Below are 22412 nucleotides of genomic sequence, written 5' to 3'. Positions count from 1 at the left end.
AACATTTAATTTTGTTTTATCATCCCCGCAAAGTCGACCCTAAACACGTAATTTTCCTAGCGAAATAGATACCCTTTTTTCATTATTTTTGTGTTTTTGACACCCTTATCACGTTACGTACGTAACGTGCCCTATCGTGAAAAAGACATCCTTTTTACGTGTTTTTTTGGTCGCGCATGGTATCCACTCGTCAATGTAAGTGGCCCCCCCCCCCCGGGGGAACTGCCATTTTCACTGTTTGTTAGTGAATACATCGTAATACTGTTCTGAACAGAGGAAGTGAGTTTCATCTCTAATACCGATTAAACGAGAATGCTAGCACTGTGAGACATTGCTCTTTGGTTATTATTTAAATACTTCGTCAGTTGGAATGGAATGACGTTCATTATATTGAATTACTAAACTAGAATACGTTCATCGTTTATTTGAGCAAATTTGATCAATATGATTGGCTGGAACTTAAACAATTAAATGTCTCTCTAATTAACAATAGCGTCGTCCATTGAGTTAAATAATATAACCGGGTCGTTCGTTATTCCGAAGGTTCGTCAGTCAGAAAACGAAGTAAGCTTCGTTAGTCCAAAACGAATAAGGTTTATTAATCCGAAAATGAAATAAGGATCGATAATCCGAAAAATGAAATAATCTGCGGCGAAACCGGTGAAGCAGGAAGGACAAGCGCGTGTTGGATGGGGAGGAAGGGGGGGGGGGGTAGAAACAGCGTTCTGTTTAGTTGGATGGAAAGGCAGGGCGGCAGAACGTATTTTTGTTTGGGGGCAAAGCCAAATAGGGCACAAAATGGATATTTGGAGCAAACGAATATTCACCATGGAGTCGTTGTGTGTTTTGTAGTAATTAAGATGAGAAAGGCTGGTGCCGGGCTGTTTTGTCCCGCCCCAGCCCCCCCCCCAAAAAAAAGGGGTGGGTCCATGCTCCTGTTTGAGGTCTTAATCGCTCCTATCTGGTCTAAACAATCTCCGCCCCCCGTAGAGCGATTTATTTTAAAGCCTTGTAAGTGGCAAACATGAAAAGAATGGCGCTTTTAGTAGAAATTTTGAATTCGAACAAAACAATTTCAAAATGCATCAAGACTCCCCTAGCGAAATTGACAGGTCTGGCAATGAGAGATAAACATTATGAACTAGCCTCATTAGCCTCTTTTTTAGTTGTTGTCCGAAAATTATTGCCCCTTCGTTTAAGGTTTTCCGAGTACACGACTGCATTCATAACCGAAAGAAAAAAAAAAAGATTGTAAGGCCATTGTCTGTGGCCCGGTCTGTGGTGTCATCCAAAACATGGCTCTACAGGATATCCGAACCGATATCCGAAGATGAGGTAATGCCAACCGGTACCATGCACTCTCTAAAACAATGAGCAATAAATTTATGCGAATGAAAGTTGACCAGGGTCGGGTAACACAAAGGTTAGCGATTGATCGTACGCTTGATTTCTACGATTGATTGTACATTGCAGCCAATGGAATCAATCGTAGAAAAATGTTCTACGATCATTTGCTATTCTTTATGTTACGGGCTCCAGGTCACCCGGATCATGTTTTGATATTGAAAAGAGTAACCAGGTGAGCATTTCACTAAACAGTAAAGTAAGGGATTTCCACTGAAAACTGTTATAAGCTACTGAAAATCCTTGCATCTGATTGGCTTAGAGCAAATTTGTCCAGTGAAAACCATTGACACGATGCCTCAACGAAACGTTTCCCGAGTAAATAACAACAAACTAAAAAAGCAATAAATGATTTAACCAGGTAATACGTGGAAAAGCCTGACACGGTTTGGTACGAGGGCGGTTCTCATCTGGGAGAGAAAGTGTATAAATACAGTGATCTTAAACAGAATTTAATCAGGTTTGGAGCTGATCCTGTCATCCTGAGAAGCTATCAATACACGGAAAGAATTCAAACTTACGGGACTGGAGTGAAACCCCCAATACGTCAACATGGAGTTGAAAGCAACTGTGATAGTTGCTATCCTGGCTGCACTTGCTATGTCAGGTAAGCTCTCAAATTTCAATTTCGATCATCTAAAAGTATTTTACACAAGACGATATTTTGATTATCGCAATTCATTGATAGGAATCATAATTATTTCTATTTTGTTTGTTAAAGGAGGACTTCATATCATTATCAATCATCACTGCTGTATCGATGGGGAGGGGGCTAGGGGGGTAGTCCCCAAACGTTCCGTGACCAAACTAAATTTTCATTTAGGAAGGAGTGAAATATGATTTTATTTTCTGAAAATAAAAAAAAAATGTCGCAAATTAAGATCTTAGAAGGTCAAAATTTTCCCTCGCGATTAAAAAAATATTTCCCCCATACGCCAGGTTTTAATCTGTCATTATCATTATTTATTATCATCATCATCACCATCATCGTCATTATTATTATTATCATTACTACTGTTATTGTTATTTGGGGAAGGGGAGGGTGATTATGGCTTTGCCAAAAGTTGTAACTCGTAATTCAACATTAATCATGAGTATTCAGTATTCTGAGTTTGTCGGGGAATTGCTAATACAAAAGAAACTTGCCTAAGTCAAAATGGTTTATATCCTATAATCTGTCAAATATTTTTCGAGTTTACTATGACTATACATGAATAGTGTCACATCGAACCAAACAAACAATGAAATTTTTATTGTTGTTATAAATTCGGACTATAAGAACTAAATCATCATAAATCTTTAATCAGATTAAATATATCTGAAATATCAGACATAGCAAGAAATATAGGCCTAGGCAAGGCATAAATTGGTAAAATGAACATTATAATATATATATATATATGTGACAGAAATATTCTTACAGCAGTGTCACTATAACAATATAATGAGGTAAATTGCCACAGTATCTGCCCCCCCCCCCATCCCCATCGTCCCAATGCTCAAGTGATCAGATCGACGGCCCCTGGGGGCATCGGAAAAAGTTTCATATCATTGGAATCCTGAAGGCTTTAAAAATTAATTAATAGGAATGATAAAGTTTTCTGTACCTTTACCTCTTTTACAGCTCATGCACGAAGAGGTGGTCGTGGAGGTATGGGGCCTGGGAGACAGAGGGGAGATGGTCTTTTCGGAGGAAGGCCTGACGGGTTGCCAATGGGCGGGCCAAGGCGAGGAGGTGGTGGAATGATGGATGGAAGGAGGTTTGATGGCCCCGGATTAGGACTAGGTGCCCCTGATGAGATGGACCAACGAAGACAATTTGGTGGTCCGATGGGTGGTGGAAGAAGATCTGACGGTCCTTTCCGTGGCTCTAGACCTGAAGGAGTCGGAAGGCCTTTCTTCGGTCAAGACGGAACCAGACGTGGTGGTGGAGAAGAAGAAACCGCAGATGCCTCCAAATCAATCTTTGATCGTTTTGGACTCGGTCCGCTTTTTAGAGGACAATCGCGAGGTTGGGATCGTCTTCAAGATCAAGGAGAAGGTCAACAGCATAACGACAGCAGCGAAGAGGATGGAGGTCATCGTCACCATCACCATCGCTACCACCCCCACCACCATCACCACCGTCATAACCGTACTGAAGGCCACCGCCCTCACAACAAGACGGGAGATTACCCCCATCGCCATCACAACAAGACCGGAGACTGGGATTGGGACGGACCAAGATTCCAGATGAGGCCGTTCCGGTTCTTCAAAAACTGGCCATTTGGAAGACACAACCGAACCGGCGAGGAAGGATCTCACGGACATGATGGCCGCCGCCATCCCTTTGGCAAGTTCCCAGGACGCTGGGGGTCACATGAAAGCGAGGAGGAAGAGGAGGAGCAAGTGCAGGAGTCAACAACTAGGGAAAATGCAACCCCATCTTCCCCATCGGAAGTGATAACACCATCCTCCCAACCGGAAGTGATTGAAATTGCAATCAATGACAATGAAATATAAACTAATGTCATCGGACAACTGCAATTTCTTTTTTAAATGACTGATACGGTAAAAATGAAGTCATCCATGTCTTTCCTCTAGTATTGACTGATAAAAATTCCTGACGATGTTTCATCGATTCTCAGGCCGGGCATCCATATATATTTTTTTAGTCATAAACAGACATGAAAATTGAATGGAGATACAACACGCTTCATCATGAATTAGACCTTTAATTCATTATTGAAAGACTTGTAAAATAAACATGATAAATATCATACCAGACTCATGTTCTTTCATAGCATTACTTTTTCATACACTACTATAGATAAAGTTTACATAATTTCTGAAAGAGAAAAGTAGAGAATGTGATATTATGGGTTGATTTTTTTAGATTCATTTAGAGAGAGGTATAGGGGGTGGATGGGAAAAAGGAGACTCCAAATAATTATCGGAGTGAACATGGTGAAAGCTCGGAAAGAAAATTGGGGAGAGATGTGCATGGGAAACTTTATATGCGTGTGAAGTGATACAGACAGAAGCTTGAAAGGAGACCCAGAGAAACAATGATAGAGAAAAAAATCAATAAACAGACATGAAAGATTGGGTGTAGAAAGATCATGAAGACATATAGAGAGGAAGAGTGATGGATATAATTATAGAGGTTGAAGAGAAGAAAGGAAAGGGGAAAGGATGGGGGGTGTCACTATAACAATATAATGAGGTAAATTGCCACAGTATCTGCCCTTCCCCATCGTCCCAATGCTCAAGTGATCAGATCGACGGCCCCCGGGGGCCACTTCATTGACGAGTGGATATCATGCGCGACCATGGGGTCTCGAAAAGCCCAATAACAAGACAGTATTTTCCATATTGGCGTGTGAAACCCTACCCTTAGCAAGTATTGGAAACAAAACGATACCCTTGGCAAGTAATTGAACCCCTAAAGAAGTACAGCGATATTTAAATTGTTATATGTCACGGACTACCGTTACCTTTACCGACAGCATTTGGTTTAGTACGGCCACACCTCGCGCAAATCGGACTCTAAACATTTAGTGTTGACTGTTGGGGCAAAAAGTACAACTTTTATAGAACATTTTAGTGTTTTACCCTCGCAAATTTGACCCTAAACACGTCGGTAGCTTTCCTCGCGAAATAGATACTCTTTTCCCATTAGTGTTTTTGACACCTTATTGACACCCTATCTTGAAAAAGACATTCTTTTTACGTGTTTTTTTTTGTCGCGCATGGTATCCACTCGTCAATGTAAGTGCCCCCCCCCCCCGGCAACTGCCATGTGATATGAATGTAACTAACAATTCTGGACATATCTCGAGGTGAGGTGATTCATTGGCCGGTCTGCTTGCCTTTGCCAAGACGTTGCCAGGAAGAGTCCGCTCCAAGGGTCCACTCCCGTACATGCACGCCAGAATTACATAGATTGCAGCTTTCTCCTATATGTAGGCCTATATATATGGGGAAGTGTATGGCGCAATGGCGTATTTAACACCCGGGGGGGGGGGGGCACTTCCATTCACGAGTGGATACCATGCGCGACCATGGGGTCTCGGAAAGCACCCTAAACACGTGATTTCCAAATGCTGAAAAAATGCACCCCTAACAAGTATTGGCGTGTGAAATCCTACCCTTAACAAGTATTGTAAACAAAACCGTTTTTGGCAAATATTCCGCCTTGAAATGAACCCCTAAACAAGTACAGGAGTGTTTTATTATTAAGGGTCCTTTGGTCGTCGGCTTAATTACCTTAAATGGTTTAGTACGACTACACCTCGCGCAAATCGGACTCTAAACACTAAGTATTTGGGCAAAAAGGACATCCTTTATAAAACATTTTAATTTTGTTGTATCATCCCCTCAAATATCCTAAACACGTAATTTTCCTAGTGAAAAGGATACCCTTTTTTCATTATTTTTGTATTTTTGACACCGTTATCACGTTACGTACGTAACATGCCCTATCGTGAAAAAGACATCCTTTTTACGTGTTTTTCTGGTCGCGCATGTTATCCATTCGTAAATGTAAGTGGCCCCTCCGGGATTACAAGACTGCACATTACAAATTTTGCCCCCAAAATGATTTTTTTAATTGTTAGTTGTATGATTTCCCCTAAGTGTGCATGTTTTGCCTTTAACTTTAATACATGTAGCCAGTAGAATGCGTCTTCCTTTGACTAGTCTAACAAATATCTACAAGTTACCAAAACATAATTATGTAGCGCATGTGCACTCTGTGTTTTTTTAAAGGAATTCTACACCGTGTTCGCTCCAGACGATCGTCTAGTGTGACACCAGACAGATAGATCTAAACAGGGTATAAGTCACACTTCACACTATCTGAAACGCCCACTACATGTAGGTGTGACCGGCCCATTTTCTATTATTACTTGCAAATGCTCAGTCTGTTTAATTAGAGTACAATGAAATAAACTGCACCTTGAAGCATTTCCTTTCCTTAGAGCTTTCTCAATTTATTCCATTTCATGACAGAATACTAGGCCTTGCCAATACAATTATTGGAATGTACAGTGACTGCTCACGGTCAAACACAATATCATGAACACCTTCTCAACTGACATTGCTTTATTTCATTATCTGATACAGCAGTTTAATGAATGCCACTAATTTCAGTTATTTGATGAGACACATTTAGAACCTGAAATGCACATTACATGTACATGACACTAATCTAAAAATTCTATTGTATCACCACATGAAATGTATCCTTACAATGAAACTGGAATGATAAATTATATATTAGTGACACACAGATGGTCTCATGTGAAATATTGGAGTTATGAGGAAAGCACTTCACTGTTTTGTCAACTCTGAGCTTCCTGCCGCCAGCCTTGTGAAGATCATTAATTTACAAATATATTTTAAATCAACATACCAATTTTTATAGAACTTACATTTTCCTAACCTTTGGAAGCCTTGTGCACACATGATGCACAGAGATGTATCTACCAACACAACAACAGCGGCAGATTAAGGATTTTCCAAGGGGAGGGGGGGCACATTTTCCCCAAGAAAAATTGGACTCCCCCCCCCAAAAAAAAAAACAAAGGAAACACAAGGTTTTCACCCCCAAAATAAGGACAGTTTCATCCACGAAAAAATTTGGCAAGCAAAGGGGGGGTGGGGGTACACTTATGTTTTAACGTCAGTTTTACATTACAAATTTATATTGTGCCTCTCAAAAGGGGGAGTGGGCACATGCCGACTGTGCCCCCCCCCCCTTGGATCTCCCAGTGCAACAAGGCTTACTTTCATTCAGAATACAAAGGCCTGTTCATCAATGGAATAAAGCAAACTGACAAAATACATGTAGTTTTGTGTATATCGAACTTCAAAGGAATATTCTAAGAGTGGCAATTTATGTTGCCAAGGCAGGAGACAGTTGTTTGACAATCTCTTTTTTTCTTTTTACTCCAGACATGATGCATACATGTACATGTATAATCTATATTTAATATCAGCAGATGTGGGGCACATTTTTGCATAATGCCAGAACACTATTCAAAATGATGGAGAGGTTTTCCGGATCTGTTACAAACACAAGCCATAAGTCCCTCAATGATTGTAAAACTGTAAACAAAGTGCTATTGGCCAATGTACTGTGCTAAAAATGACAATCTCCAACGGTTTTGAACCATGAAAGCAAATAATAGATGTATGATTTGGTAAAAACAAGAATACAAACAATATAAAAAGTTCTGAGGATAGAATTTCATAGTATGAATAGTTGTCTCTCTCACATACAGATAAAGTAATGAATACTTGTATATCATACAAATAAATGCAATGAAGATAATATCAAGGTTCCAAAGATTGAAAGACAAACTTAAAAAAAGGAAAAAAAACCATACTCCTGTTTGATTAGAATCTGATTTGTTTTAAGCTTATTAACACAGATTTAAAGAATTACAGAGGAAACCTTCAAAATAATTGTTACGGACAAGGGAGACATCGACAATGTATATTGAAGGGGAAATTTGCATGATGACAAGTTGCTATTCATAATTTAAGCAACAAAGAATCAAGATATGATTTCTTATAATTTATTGTGACGTCATATGCGAGCAGCTCCCATATACCATGTTACATACGTTCTGTAAATTTCACCTTTTTAATGGAATATGATGAATAAAGATGGTATAAAATATTTGCGTCTAATAAAATATCCCCCTAAAAATACTTTCACTTTTTTTTTAATTGCATTTTTTAAATTCATATCACACAACATTTGGAGAAGCGGCTCGTCTGTGATGTCACAAAACCATCACATATTCCTGTTATTTTCATTAAACCCTCACTTTTTTTTCTATCATTTTTCAAACTTCTTTAACATGCATATATATTTTTTTCTTCATGTTTTTCTAAAGTTGAAACAAAAACACTTTGTAGGATTATGGAATTGAAAAAAGGATAAAACAAAATGAGATTTTTTTTCCTTCAAATTTTAGGATGACAGAATTTGTATATTAATGCATCCTGTACCACTGATTTGTTTATCTTTACAAAAAACACATCTTAACAATGGCTGGTCTGTGTAGGTAAGAATTATCTTGCTTCTCATTACATCCATACGTTAATCTTACTTCAATGTCATAATACACGTTATTCCTTTCTGCCTATTCAAGCTGCACAAGGTATTTGAGTGATCTAAAGATAATTTTCAATTGTGCTTTAACAAAAACAAAAATATTATTACATGGCTATCTTTTATACATTACACTTATTTGCACTTCAGAGATGTACACACATTCATGTGAGTTCATATTCAATACATTCTTTTACTAAAATCTGTCAGACATGTATATTCAACTGCATTTTTCAGAAAGACTGTTCAAAACAAAAGTGCTTATTAAGAAATTTATTTCTTTACTCTACATCCTTACAAATTCACTTGCACTTTGAAAGACTGGAATTATAGTGCTTTAAGATAATAATAGGTCTATCAATAATAATATGCAAAACTTAATACAATGTTTTTAGGTGCTGCATACTCATTCTATAAAATATACTTGTAGAGTTTATGTACATATATATAAATATGTGTGTGTGTATATATATAAACTTCTGCAACTCTAAAAAAAGAACTGAATTAAATGCATACATGTACATGTAAACATGCAGTATTTGATTTGCAGGGTAATATACAGACAAATGACACACAGAATATTGATTTGTTTTCCCTGATTCACTTTTGTATTTAAAAAAAATCATTAATTTCCTATTGCACAGCTCACAGATGTATGTTTCATAAAGCTGTTTGCAAAGAACTAGTAACACATGACTGGGAGCATGCATGTATTACATGCTAAGTCAGTTATAATTATAGGGATATCTCAAAATAGCAGAAGAAATTGTCACTAGCCATGCATAAACTCATCTGTAACTTGCAAATAGGTACCACAAATCCACCAAAAGTTGCCAGAAATGAACTCGAGTTCAAGATTCTTGGCCTTAAACTGGCACATGGATGTTCACCACCATAGGATACCGCTTTTTGAGAATAAAGGAATTAAAATTAGCTAAGCTATTGGACCACCCTGACTCATCAAGTTTTGTTAAAGGGAGACAAAAAGAATAAAAATAGAAATCGAGGTGTCAAGAAATAGCCCCATTGTTGGCTTACTAATTAAGCATATCCTGTTCATTGTTATGGATAAGTAGTGGTGAAATAGTCTATTATCAAAGGGAAATCAGAGTGCAATTGATCTTATGAATCTGCAGGAAGAAGTAGTTTTAGTTATCCAAAGACTAAAAAGTAGGTGTATAATTTTTTTTTTGAAATTGGCACTAGCAATTACAATGCAAAGCAATGAACAACAAACTAATTTATTTGTTTCTTTGTTGTTTTTTTTGGGGGGGAGGGAGGTATAAATTATAATGATAATAATTGTTAGGGCCATATCCATCTCGTAACAGATAGGTGAGTGAAGGGGGGGGGGCAAACAAAATTAAGAGAAAATCATTGATAAAATGAGTAAAGTTAAGTCATCAATTTCAGCCCATGATCTTAATAAGGATTGTGTAGCGAATCCAAAATTTACGTTTGAATATATAGATTAAAAAAATCAAGTTCATTTTCAAACTATATGTGAAGATGAAAAGAAAAATGACTGGGACATGATCCATAAGTGTTGATCACTGGCTAACAAAAGGCAAAACATTTCACTTCTATCAGTCAAATACATCTTTTAATATATCAACTTTTTGACAGTATATTTCTTTTGAAATAAATATTTTCAAATGAAAAGGAATGGCAAGTTAATCAGTAAATGTGGAATATATATGTAAATAAAGTGTATGTAGATTTTTTCCCTATAATTTGCAGGTTGATCTACAACTTTCAATGCTCAAGCAATTTTCTTTTCTGTATTTCAAAAAAAGGAATTTAATAGTAGACATGCATCAATACATTGCAAATGTTTTTCACGCAATATAACATTTCAGGATGGGTCAAACCAGACCCATAAAGCTTTATGCCATGAACAAAGCAGTATATTCTTGTATATTAACATCTCACTACTGGTCAGTAAAAACTGTTTAGTGACAGCAAACAATCTATATGCACTGATCTATATAATTTACAGTTATGTATAAATAAAACTTCATATTTCACATAAAATATTTCATCAACATTGATATGAAACCAAATCAGCCTTAATATGAAACTACATGTATAAACTTACATTAATGGTTAACCTATATATCATGTGATACATTTATGTGTATATCATGGACCTTGTTAATTAAAGCAGATTAGTATCCTTCAAGAGGGAGAGAGAGAAAAACAAGTGGAATGCCTCTGGCCGTCTCACCTGCATCACGCAATTTAACATAGCAGCAGTGCTGACTTTGAAAACTACTATAACTCGCACAAGATGTTCAGTGATACTTGGTTACTCTATTTCCACGTTTCATGATCTAGACCAATACACTTTACAGAGATAGGATGGTAATTCAACAAATATCCCCAATGTGGCCAAAGTTCATTGACCTCACACGACGTTTGACCTTGATCATGTGACCTGAAACTTGCACAGGATATTCAGTGATACTTGATTACTCTTATGTCCAAGTTTCAAAAGTCAGATCAATAAACTTGCAAAGTTATGATGGTAATTCAACAGATACCCCCGATTCGGCCACAGTTCATTGACCTTTGACCTTGGTCATGTGACCTAAAATGCGCACAGGATGTTCAGTGATACTTGATTACTATTATGTCCAAGTTTCATGAATCAGATCCAAAAACTTTTTAAAGTTTTTATTGTAATTCAACAGATACCCCCAATTGGCCAAAGTTCATTGACCCTAAATGACCTTTGACCTTGGTCATGTGACGTGAAACTCATGCAGGATGTTTGGTGATACTTGATTAACCTTATGTCCAAGTTTAATGAACTAGGTCCATATATTTTCTAAGTTATGATGACATTTCAAAAACTTAACCTCAGGTTAAGATTTTGATGTTGATTCCCCCAACATGGTCTAAGTTCATTGACCCTAAATACCTTTGACCTTGATCTTGTGACATGAATCTCTGATAGGATGTTCAGTAATACTTGATTAACCTTATGGCCAAGTTTCATGAACGAGGTCCATATACTTTCTAAGTTATGATGTCATTTCAAAAACTTAACCTCAGGTTAAGATTTGATGTTGACGCCGCCGCCGCTGTCGGAAAAGCGGCGCCTATAGTCTCACTCTGCTATGCAGGTGAGACAAAAATGTAAAGTTTTTACTTCAGACACAATTTTTTTGACGGCTTTTGAGTGCAGCATATGCAAGATGAGCTGCATACATGGTCTACATAATCTACATATTTGCTTGACAAATACTAAGTATGTTAATTTTAATCAGCAACACTCAATCAGTAATTCTGCATGATAACACAAAATAAATTATATTTCTTGCTCATTTCAGACAAGCAAGAGTGAGACTGCATAAAGCTTTATCCTTAAGGCACGTCTTCAAAAGTAATTAAAAAACAATTACAACCATATTGTCTGCCAAAACGTACGACCCATCAAGAACTATAATTAATCATTAGTTTATTGCAATACATGTATCGAGTTTGAACTAAAACACAAAAATAGAAGGCATACAATGAATAAAAAAAATAATAATGTTCTTGATGATAATCACTTTCATTGAAGAAAAAATGCACATCTTACATTGCAAGATGGGTAGAAATTGGAAGAAAGAAAATGGTGGTATTATCTTTATTCCAAATTGGTTGAAAATTGTAGAGATTAAAGAAGCAAACCAATAGTATTTTGGGTGTTCCTAAAATGTCTCTCCCAATTAAATTTTTGTTTGATGTCACGCATTGATGTTCCTGGGGCCCGTCTTACAAAGAGTTACGATTATTAAGGTGGAGCGTTGTGGCCCAGTGGATTAGTCTCCGGACTCTGAAACAAAGGGTCGTGGGTTCGAATCCCAACCATGCCGTAATTTCCTTCAGCAAGAAACTGATCCACAATGTGCTGCACTCAACCCAGGTGAGGTAAATGGGTACCTGGCAGGAATTTATTCCTTGAAACGCAATGCGCGTAACAGCTTCACTGCTAAAGCCAGGGTAATTATGCTGCATATACTGTAGAGCGCTTAGAGACTTCTGACAAAGTAAGTATTAAGCGCTATATAAGCAAGTATAATTATTATTATTAAATCCAATCGATCGCAACTATGGACGGCCAGCAAGTCAACATGTATTATTCATGTTTGTTCAAACTATTTTCTATGATGTATATTCATGCATTCATTGTTTTCTTGAAAATTCACTGTGCTTCTCAGGACATTGTGCAAATTTCCTATAGAAAAAATTATGACACTGATGGATTTCTATAGGGTTACGATTAATTGGATCAATCATAACTCTTTGTAAGCCCTGGGGGCCTATTGTCAACTGACAGTAATCTTATTTTAAATGCCTCTGAATACAATGAAGACCTGGAACATTTACATACATGACATAATTTAATTTGGTATCTTTAAATCGATATGAGGAGGTTTCAAAACAAGAGAATGTACAGAGACGAAGACTAAATAAAAGTCATTTCTCATCAAAACACAGCTGCTTCCTTGAGAATCGATGCTAAACAGGCAGCTAGACCACAGACCACAAAGCCTACTCCAAAATGAACACCTACCATCTTCATATCCTGCGGTAATAAGTAGGACGAGAATACAGTCGTGATTTCAAAGAGCCAGTACGAGATGAATAAATAAATGGCTGTAGCAAGAGCAAAGTTCATGAGAGGGTAACCTGGTATGTAGGTGATGAGGTCTTTGGCGTTGCTCTGCAGATAGATGTGGAGTTGAGAGATGTACGTTTCTAAGGTGATTTTACCAAGGAATGTGAAGAAGTAGAGGTAGCGTGTGCGGAGCGCGGGGAACATATTACGCAGGAAGATGTAGGTTATTATGGGGAACCAGGAGATATACGGATGGATCTGGTTATAGGCATATTTGTCTTTCAACATGAACGTGCGATACCAGACAACTGTTAGAACCAGGAGGATGGCGATGATGAATCCCTTGATGAGCATGGAGAGACGCTTGTCCCGCGTATCAATGTGCTTCTTGTCGAGGTAGTTCATCCAGCGTTCGTAATGGGGGTAGTTGTAGGCGCAGAGCATCCCCACAAAGCAAGCGTAGTGGTCAAGGCCAGCCCTGAACTGCCATTCGTGGAGAGAGCCCCCATATGACAAGATGAACCACAGTGGTCTGAAGATGTAGACTAGTAAAGGGGTGTCAAAGACAAGGGCGTTGCAGATGAAGTATGCTGCAAACTTGACGGCCATCCAGCGTGGATGCTCATTCCAGGAACGAAGGACAAACATGAAGAGGTAGACACTAAGGAACCAGTAGGTATGCATGGCACAGATGTAATATAACATGTAACTATTGTTTGTTACCATGACGACCAGTATAACCAGAAAATTTAGGCGGAACAGCATCTTCATCATTCGCCAGAGGGTGAAGTCCTTTCGCATCCAGAAGAAAGAGAAGTTACCTGGAAAGGAAAGAGTGAAGTGGGCAAGACATATTGATCATTGTACACACAGGTCAATGTTCAATTAAAATGTACATGCTCAAACAATTGCCACCCTTGTCTGACACCTCTTCCCCTCCTCTGCATTCAATTTCAATTGCAGCAGCTCTCTGATGCTATTAATATTCACCATTCAAAAGTTCATTCTCATAATGGCAATATATATACTAGGACAAATTGTATGTTTGCCCCCTGTAAGAGTCAAATTTTTTAAGGTTAATTTTTCCACATTCCAACACTCTCTCTTGTTTCCCCATGTATTCATCTATTCAATAATTACTTATTAGTCATGGACTTCTTTGTGAATGAACCCATTTGGCCAACCTGGCCATTAGTTATTTCAAATGTACTTTGTTTTGAATTTCAATTGTTTCCTTTACCGGCAACCTGATATCAAATATGACTGATTTATAAACAAATGAACTCAATAAATCTTGCGTTCTACTGCTTACCAAATCCGGTCATCCAGACATAGCAGGCAATGTAGACACGTACTAGGTTATATGTTTCAGCTGCCTTGAAATAATGGTACCATACAAACATTACCTGCATCCAACCTTTCCATTCCTCAGTCTGGTCTCTAATTGAAAAAAAATAACAAGAGGGGAAAAAATGTGAATTATCAATACACCCTGGGAATATAAGAGAAATGCATAGTAGCTATTAATATTGTACTTCATGACTTTGTGTATGTATGGATTGCCATATATTTGCAGTAAGTGGTCTCATGATTTATTGCTCCAAACATCAGTAATGATTTTATTAGGTAGGTGCAATATACATTCTCTCATTCTCATTTTGTACATAATGGGAAAAATTACAGACTACAACATTATTCCAAAGCTACTGGAAGAGAACCTGGAGATTACATTACATTGTAGACACCACCCCCAAAAAAAGTGCTTAAACATGTCATGCGCATATTATTGACTGAATAATAAAACAAATACATGACAATTCAATACAATCACCACTTTCTTACAGTGGAAATTACAAAAAAAAAATTTTCAACACACACAAGCTTTTAAATATGTTTGAAATTGAAGTTTACTATTGACATTTGAAAATGAAATGCAAATGCCTGACTTAATAATCACTGTGCATTTACACAAGATTGTGCAAACAAATGTGCATGCATAAAGGGGAATCTTTGAAAATTCTTTATGAACGGCATATCGCATACTGTAAATTTGCATGGAACCACCACTTGTTTGTCTTCTTTCCTGAACTACATGTATTTTTGTCTATAGGTATATCGGTGGTAGTGGCAGGTTTTTTTTAATCAGGCAGCAAGCAAAGCAAGAAAATACTTGTTTACTATTAGCAACCCGAGGACCAACAGCTGGGATCCAAAATTAAGTCTGGCATTATGTTAACTACCATGGTAGCATGGCTCACACAGCATTTAAAAAATCAAGGTTATCAATCACAAATCTAAACAGTCCCTTGATAAATGCAAAAAAAAATCATCTCTTATCTCAATCCTTAAATATTTCTAAATTTACTCAAGACAATCAAATGAAATGGTAGAACATTGTCTATATAGTGAACAGATGACCAATGAGAATGAGATGTAGTCTGACTGACTTGATCTCCATTCTATGTGTAATATAAAGTATGTATGTATAAAAGGATCTAATGAAATGTGTGATTTTTGGCACAGTTTACAGGTAGAATCCCAATTAGTATTTTCCCTTTTAACCACTCCAGTTTCTACACTGACAAAACAATGGGAGGGGGGGCTACAATACCTAAACATTACATTTTCATTTACAAGCTTTAGAAAAAAAACTCATCAGAATGATTACTGAAAACGATAATGGGAATATAAGTTGTTCAGAATGAAAACAAGTTTAGCACTAACCTGTTGAGTAATTTGTCTGGACAAGTACGCACTGTGAATACACCAGCCACTAAGAACATGAGGAGTGTGAAAAACATGAACTGGTCTCTGTTATAAACCCTCTCTCCCACAGGCCACTCGTCCCAAACCTCACAGAAAAAGAAGTACAGCAAGATCACTCCAAGCCCCGCGGCGTACAGCAAGAACTTTTCAAATGTTGGCCGGGATTTCACGGTAGAGAAATTGCTTGAATTGCTCTTGTTGGAAGTGTCAGTTACCTGGGGACTCTCTGTGTACCCATCTTTGTTTTTTTCTTTGATAACATCTCTGCCCTCTGTCTCCTCTCTACAGGCAGCAGCACTACCATTAGTCTCATTAGAATTCCTATAAAAACCTCTTTTGCCTTCGCTGTTCCCCATCCCATCATCATGATCTTCCAGATCTTCTTGCCCGTCCTTTTCACCATGGTCGCCTTGGTTCCCAGCTTCTGCATCAACAACAAGAACAGTGGTTGGTCTTTGCCGGCGAAAGATATAGCTGCCTGCCAGTAGAACACAGCTGACAAGCCAAAGGATGAAGAGAGTTGCCTGAGGGATGGTCACTCTCACACCACTGTCTATTGCAATCTCTTCGGGATCAACATCTCTCCTCTCGAAATCCTCCGGTCTCTTGACGTAGCCATGGTGCCAGTGGCCTTTGAAGAGAACTTCCATCCTCAAATGTGATCTGTAATTCTCTGAAAGTTAAAAGAATAAAGTTTACTATGACAATGACAGAAAGAAAACTCTTGAGTAGGCAGTTTCGAATCATGTTGTAGTGTTGGATTATTATACCATGACCAGTCAAATCAATGTCAAATGGCATGATGGGACAAATGAAATTTCTATCCACCCCCTGTATTCCAAATTTATTTATGTAATCTTAACTTACAAAACCTAACTCACAGTAACTTGTTTGGTTAGTTTGTTAATTTGTAGTCTAACGTTACACTGTCCCAGTGCTGACCATGTCATCTGGAATCAACTTAAAAAAAATTGTAGTTCTACCTGTCTCTAGTATCGTACCCACTTTACTTAGTACATCATTAAAGCTGTTAATGAAAACATTTTTGTTGTGTTAAAGTATTCTTTTATTGATTCTTCCAGTGATATTTTCAAACAGCAGTGAAATATTAACATAAACTGACAAATAATAACTTTTTATATAATATTAAGGTACCAATAAAAAAGTCATTCATAAACTACCATTAGTCTAATGGTAGTACATAAATTTACAAATCAATTCAACTTGTCCAATACAGAAGATAAAGAACACCATGCCTGCACATCCTTGACCTACTTCATATTTTTGTCAATGATTTTAAAGTTTACAATCTTGCCATCAACTTGGTAGCTATAAAAGTATCATTTGAAAATGTGATTGAATAATTTGTGAACAAATTTCCTGATGAATATTTTTTAAATGTCTGCAAACTGCAAAGTTTGGACACTCCATCATTTCTATACTACTTACTAGTAGCCCTACTTGCTTTCCAAGTAATATCATCTAATAACAAATGTATCTTTATATGTCATATGTTATTTTTCATGTTTATGTAAACAGACTAAAGGGGTAGATCATCTAAACAAGCACCCATGGGTTCATATCATCTTGCATGCGAAGGAATACAAATGCACGCGATACATGCAAATATTTCATGGGCTTTTGCCAAAATAAATTATTATAACACTAAAGTTCACATTGTGCTATGACATTTACTGAACCATATGGATCCTTTGGTGACTTCCCTTTCCAGTTTGTTAAAAAAAAAGAGTATTTTTTCTTGATCTTCACTTGGATGCCCTTAAATCAGCGACAAAATCAATTTTGGCTTAAAGAGGGTGCAATATTATTTATAAGCCCGTTTATTTACGGTTCTGAAGCTTGTACTGCTAGCTGCATTCTAGGCACTCAGCATTATTTTCTTGCTCGTTCAGTCCACTTTCTTCATCATCTTGTCAAAAGATGGCATACTTCACCTATAAGTATACACATGAGATGCAACCTGTTGATTTTTTTGAACAATTTCCTATTATGCGCCGGCGACTTGAATCAAAACTGTTAGGAAAAATTCCCATTTCGATTGGTGTTTGCGTGATTTCCACTGTAGTATTCGGACAGACGGACGGAGTATCTTGGCCAAAATTTGGAGGAAGCGTTAAAAAATCATTTTTACAAATTATTTCGAATATAAATATATATTAGTTAGTTGATAGATGAAAATTACATAGTGACTAAATGTAGAAGCTTTTTGGCATGTTTTTTTAATATTTCCTCACATTCGTGTGATGAATGAAAACATCAAAATGCATTATGAAATCACATGCATTGTGCAAGGTTTATAGCTAACCTTGTATGCATGTGTGCATGCTACACAGGTAGATCTACTCACATTCATTGTTAGACCAAAAGCTTCGGTCTCTGAACTCCATTGGCACCACTCACCAAATACAGAGACCAAAGTTTTAGCTCGATCTGTACAGGAAATCAATGGCCATATGTTTATCATGTACTAAGTTCGGATAAAACAGGGAAGTGAACTTGCGCGACAGGCGAAGTATTAATTCACTGCTTTTTCCCCTTTTAATTTAATTTTCCCCGGTTTGGTGCATTTCAAGCCAAAACAAAATAATAATCTTTATTTTGGTAGTCCTTTTTATATATTTTTATGAAATATAGAAAAAAAATCGATGAGCCCCGTCGGGGGGTTTTGCATTGTTAACCCCATATAAATGATGGCTGCATGAAAGCAAGTCATCTGTATGAGAGATAAAAAAAAATGAATTCTTCAATGTTCTTTAAAACTCCTCGAAACAGACACCTGCCAGGCCAGCTGTCTAACTCTAAGTACAGTAAGCACCCATGGGTTCATATCATCTCGCTTGCGAAGGAATATCAGTCATACGCACGCGACACACACGACACTTCCAAAATACGGTGGGCTTTTGCCCACATAAAACATCATGTATGATTTGGTATTCCACATCCTGCTATGACACTTACCGAATCATTTAGATCCTTCCGTGACTTCTCCTTGAAGTTTCTTTCTAAAAATATGTATATTTTCTTGATCTTTAGTGAAGATTTCACGGAGATAGAAATCAGTCAGCGTTGATATCAATTTTCTCCTGAAGAGGGCGCGCGATTTATATTCATATCAAAGACACGACAAGGGAAAGAATAGGCACCTACACTATTTTACACGCATATCGACGCAAGGCATTACGCAAAGTCCGTGAAGTGTCCAATCTTTTCATTGTATAGACTTTGGTATTATTGACGTTCGTCAAAGCTTGTACTGCTGGTTTCTTTCCAGGCACGTATATTATTTTCATTTTTTTTTTATCAGTCATCTTTTTAAATTAATTGCAAATAAGTGTTATCATCACCAATAATAATCTTTATGTTTTTGAAGGTATTTCATTCATTGGTGCCCATAATTAGTAAATTAATCATAAGGATTGCGCATTCAAAGAATTTAGATACAGTTATAAAATTACCGAGGAGCTGAATCAAGGTTGTGAAATTATTAGCGCCACCAACGGGCTTCCTTGTAATTCCGTGGAAGAGACAAGCGAAGTCACTTTCGAGGCCGAGGTAAGCGAAATTTGCTTTTTTTTATGATTATTATTTTATTATTATTTTCATATTTAATAAACTATTGCTACTTACCGGCAAGAGCCCCGGTGCGTAGCGAGAAGGAGTTTCGGCAAATATTACTTCAGCAATGAAGCGATGTTTGCCGACTACTTCAAAATCCAGGGTCAAACACGGTCTATTGTACAAGGTTAGTACATACTAACCTCGTACGATGTGTGAGTGGCCTAGTACATACTAACCTCGTACAATGTGTGAGTAGTAAGTATGGTAGTGGATCGTATTACCGAACACTTTTCATGAATTTGATCATATCAAACACATTATTCCAATAAAATTCACCAAACTTTCACCATAAATACACAAATACCTACAAAATATAAATATGCAGAAATTTTGCCGAAATTGTTTTTCATTTTTACGACATCAGCTTCCAATCGGACCCCTCTTCGCAAGTGAAATATTTTGGTCACTTGAAAAGGTATCGTATTACCGAACGTGTGTTTTCTATGGGAAATATTGGGAAAACAACAAAGTCACTGATGTCAGTGATGAGCTATTTTGACCATATTTTATTGTTTTGAGGATATAAAGACTTCGAAATTGTGTTTTTGATAATTTTTCATCATTTTTCTATTTCAGTTCCCTTTGGAAGGAATTTGCAAAGGTTTGAGCGTATTTGATTATTTTATGATGCATATGATGCTCGCATCGCGTATACATGGTCGGTCGGTAATACAATCACTCACTATACTGTACAAATTGTAATTTGTAGGCATATGCAATAATTAATGACTTCAGTTTAGACGTTTATAGTATTTTGATTTTTATTGACCCGAAGTTGTGAACAAAACAAATTTCCAACAATATCATGAATAGATCTAGAGAACTTTCAATTTCATTGGAACTGGAAGCAGCGCTCGAGTCGGTTCTCTGCCGGGTCGCCGGCGCGTCGGGGCCGCTGAGGCTGGAGCCATCATAGGGCCCTGCCATGGATCCGGATCAGACTGCATTGATTGAGTACCAAAACACCGAACCTGAACTCTCAATTAGCAAGTGGAGTTCAGTGACCAGCAGTAAATTAAATTACGATTCAAATTAATCACGAGGCACTTAGGTACTTAAAATTCATTAAAATATAACAAGTTAGATCTTGTTTACCTCGACTTGTTCCTGTTCTTGTGCCGCGGCAGCCACCTCCTCATCATGTATCACTGAAATATCAAGATCATAGATGCACAAGATACCGGACTGGTACTGTATATACGATGGTACCGTACCATGTTTTATAGCACCATGGTACTCATATGGTATACTACGTTCGTACGCAAGGGGTTAATTTTGAAAATGATTAATGAAGATTCTATTTTATTCCACCATTCGATACTCTTAATCGTGATTACGGTATTCTACTCCCTCCTTTTCATCATGACCATAATATACTGACCATATTATTTATCATGATTATCAATGTTCTACCATAAATCAATAACCTCAGTATGCACCTGAAATATACTCCCGCCCCCACCCCCACCCCCACGCGGGATCGGAACCCATGCCATAGGCCTAAAATTAAGGGGGGACAAGGGGGCGGAACGACCAAGTCTGGAAAATTAAATTCAAGTTTCAATATTCTTGCACAATTTGCCGATAAAGTATCCAACCATTATTGAGACGATTCTCAATTCATTTGGAAATTCACTAGTTTACTGAAAAATAGCCACAAAAAATTAAAATATTTTGTTAAGTTTTGTTGAAAATCCATTAAAGATTAAAAAAAAATATTTTTATCTTTTTATTGATGACGTCATAATGCAAGCAGCTTATAATATATCATTCATTATAATGTTATTTTATAATTATGTTATGTTACATTACATCAGAAACATTTTTATCATAACTTCATGAAACATAATTTGCCCAGGGCCTACATCTTCATTGTTCCTGGTGCTTGCATTGTCTGTTAACGAGATGTATAATCATGTTACGGTACTGAAACATCCCGTTTTCAAGTCAATATAAACCAAATACATTTCCGAAGTAGCACTTGAGTTATCATTGTTTTATGTTGTGACATATGATTCTTTTTCATGACTCAAAAAGTGATTGCCTCATAAGGTCTTCGTATATATGAAACATTTCCTGTCCGTGATTACGTTCGCATTAGTGGATTGGTGAGATAGGTAGTATAGGTCTGCTCTTCGTGAATTCCTAAAATCAGTCCTTGAAATATCCCTTTGGCTACTGATCTGAATATCAAACATTTTCAGCTCGCGCTTTGCGCTCGCATCATTTGGATATTAAAATACGTATGGTCCTAGTTAATTCCTACAAAGAAACCTTAGAATGCCCCACTTCAGGTCTGAATTATTTAAATTTTCAGCTCGCACTTCACACTCGCAATATTTGATTAGTGAGATGCGTATGATAATCTTGATTGCAATGACTACAAAAAGTGTTTCATGTGTTCAGACGCAGTACATATAAACCAGCGAACGCTTGGCACTCGCATTAGATGACTATATATGTTGAGATATGCATGCTCTTCATGGATTCCTAAAATATATTCCTCAAAATCTCACTGTTTGGGGTCAAAATATACGAAAACTTCAGCTCGCGCTTCGCGCTCGTATTGTTTAGCGAGACAGGTACCTATCATGATTACACAAATTTGACTATAATGTCTCTTTTTAGGTGTGAATACAAAAAAATTCAGCTCGCGCTTCGCTCTCGCATCATTTGATTAGTGAGATGCATATCCGTTTGATGACATTGAGTCCAAAAAATGTCTCTATTAATTAGGTCAGTATAACTGGCAACTGAGCGCGCTCCTCAGCGACTCAAACATTTTACTGGTGCCCCGCTCCCCAATGCCGTGACCCACGGTGCCACTGTCGACATATCAATGACAATTCCTTGCTTATCTAAAAACTCGATTGCAATATATATATATAT

The 22412-nt window shown here is 37.3% G+C and overlaps 2 protein-coding genes across 2 annotated transcripts; one reads left to right on the top strand and one right to left on the bottom strand.

Annotated features, from left to right (window-relative positions):
* Window positions 1-1829: 1829 nt before the first annotated feature.
* Window positions 1830-4170, top strand: LOC121421290 (serine/threonine-protein phosphatase 1 regulatory subunit 10-like). Its single transcript, XM_041615963.1, has 2 exons — window positions 1830-2011; window positions 3029-4170. Exons 1-2 carry the CDS (start codon window positions 1957-1959, stop codon window positions 3904-3906), a joined length of 933 nt encoding a protein of 310 aa, XP_041471897.1. The 5' UTR covers window positions 1830-1956; the 3' UTR covers window positions 3907-4170.
* Window positions 4171-12736: 8566 nt separating this feature from the next.
* Window positions 12737-20658, bottom strand: LOC121421282 (protein REDUCED WALL ACETYLATION 1-like). The gene is made up of 4 exons (XM_041615955.1): window positions 20619-20658; window positions 15843-16557; window positions 14431-14558; window positions 12737-13939 (listed from the first exon to the last, which is right to left on the bottom strand). Exons 2-4 carry the CDS (start codon window positions 16532-16534, stop codon window positions 12987-12989), a joined length of 1773 nt encoding a protein of 590 aa, XP_041471889.1. The 5' UTR covers window positions 16535-16557; window positions 20619-20658; the 3' UTR covers window positions 12737-12986.
* Between the last annotated feature and the right edge of the window lie 1754 nt (window positions 20659-22412).

The sequence above is a fragment of the Lytechinus variegatus genome, chromosome 1 (assembly GCF_018143015.1).
Source record: "Lytechinus variegatus isolate NC3 chromosome 1, Lvar_3.0, whole genome shotgun sequence".
In the NCBI taxonomy this organism is placed as follows: Eukaryota; Metazoa; Echinodermata; class Echinoidea; order Temnopleuroida; family Toxopneustidae; genus Lytechinus; species Lytechinus variegatus.
The sequence above is the reverse complement of the archived record's forward strand: the minus strand, read 5'-3'. Positions and strand labels throughout refer to the sequence as shown.

Bases quoted from the DNA above. Each gene is read 5' to 3' on its own strand.
- LOC121421290 (XM_041615963.1), top strand. From the start codon at position 1,957: ATGGAGTTGAAAGCAACTGTGATAGTTGCTATCCTGGCTGCACTTGCT. The intron at 2,012-3,028 runs GTAAGCTCTCAA...CCTCTTTTACAG, and splicing joins GGCTGCACTTGCTATGTCAG to CTCATGCACGAAGAGGTGGT.
- LOC121421282 (XM_041615955.1), bottom strand. From the start codon at position 16,534: ATGGAAGTTCTCTTCAAAGGCCACTGGCACCATGGCTACGTCAAGAGA. The intron at 14,559-15,842 runs GTTAGTGCTAAA...TTTTTCAATTAG, and splicing joins CCAGACAAATTACTCAACAG to AGACCAGACTGAGGAATGGA. The intron at 13,940-14,430 runs GTAAGCAGTAGA...TTTCCTTTCCAG, and splicing joins TGTCTGGATGACCGGATTTG to GTAACTTCTCTTTCTTCTGG.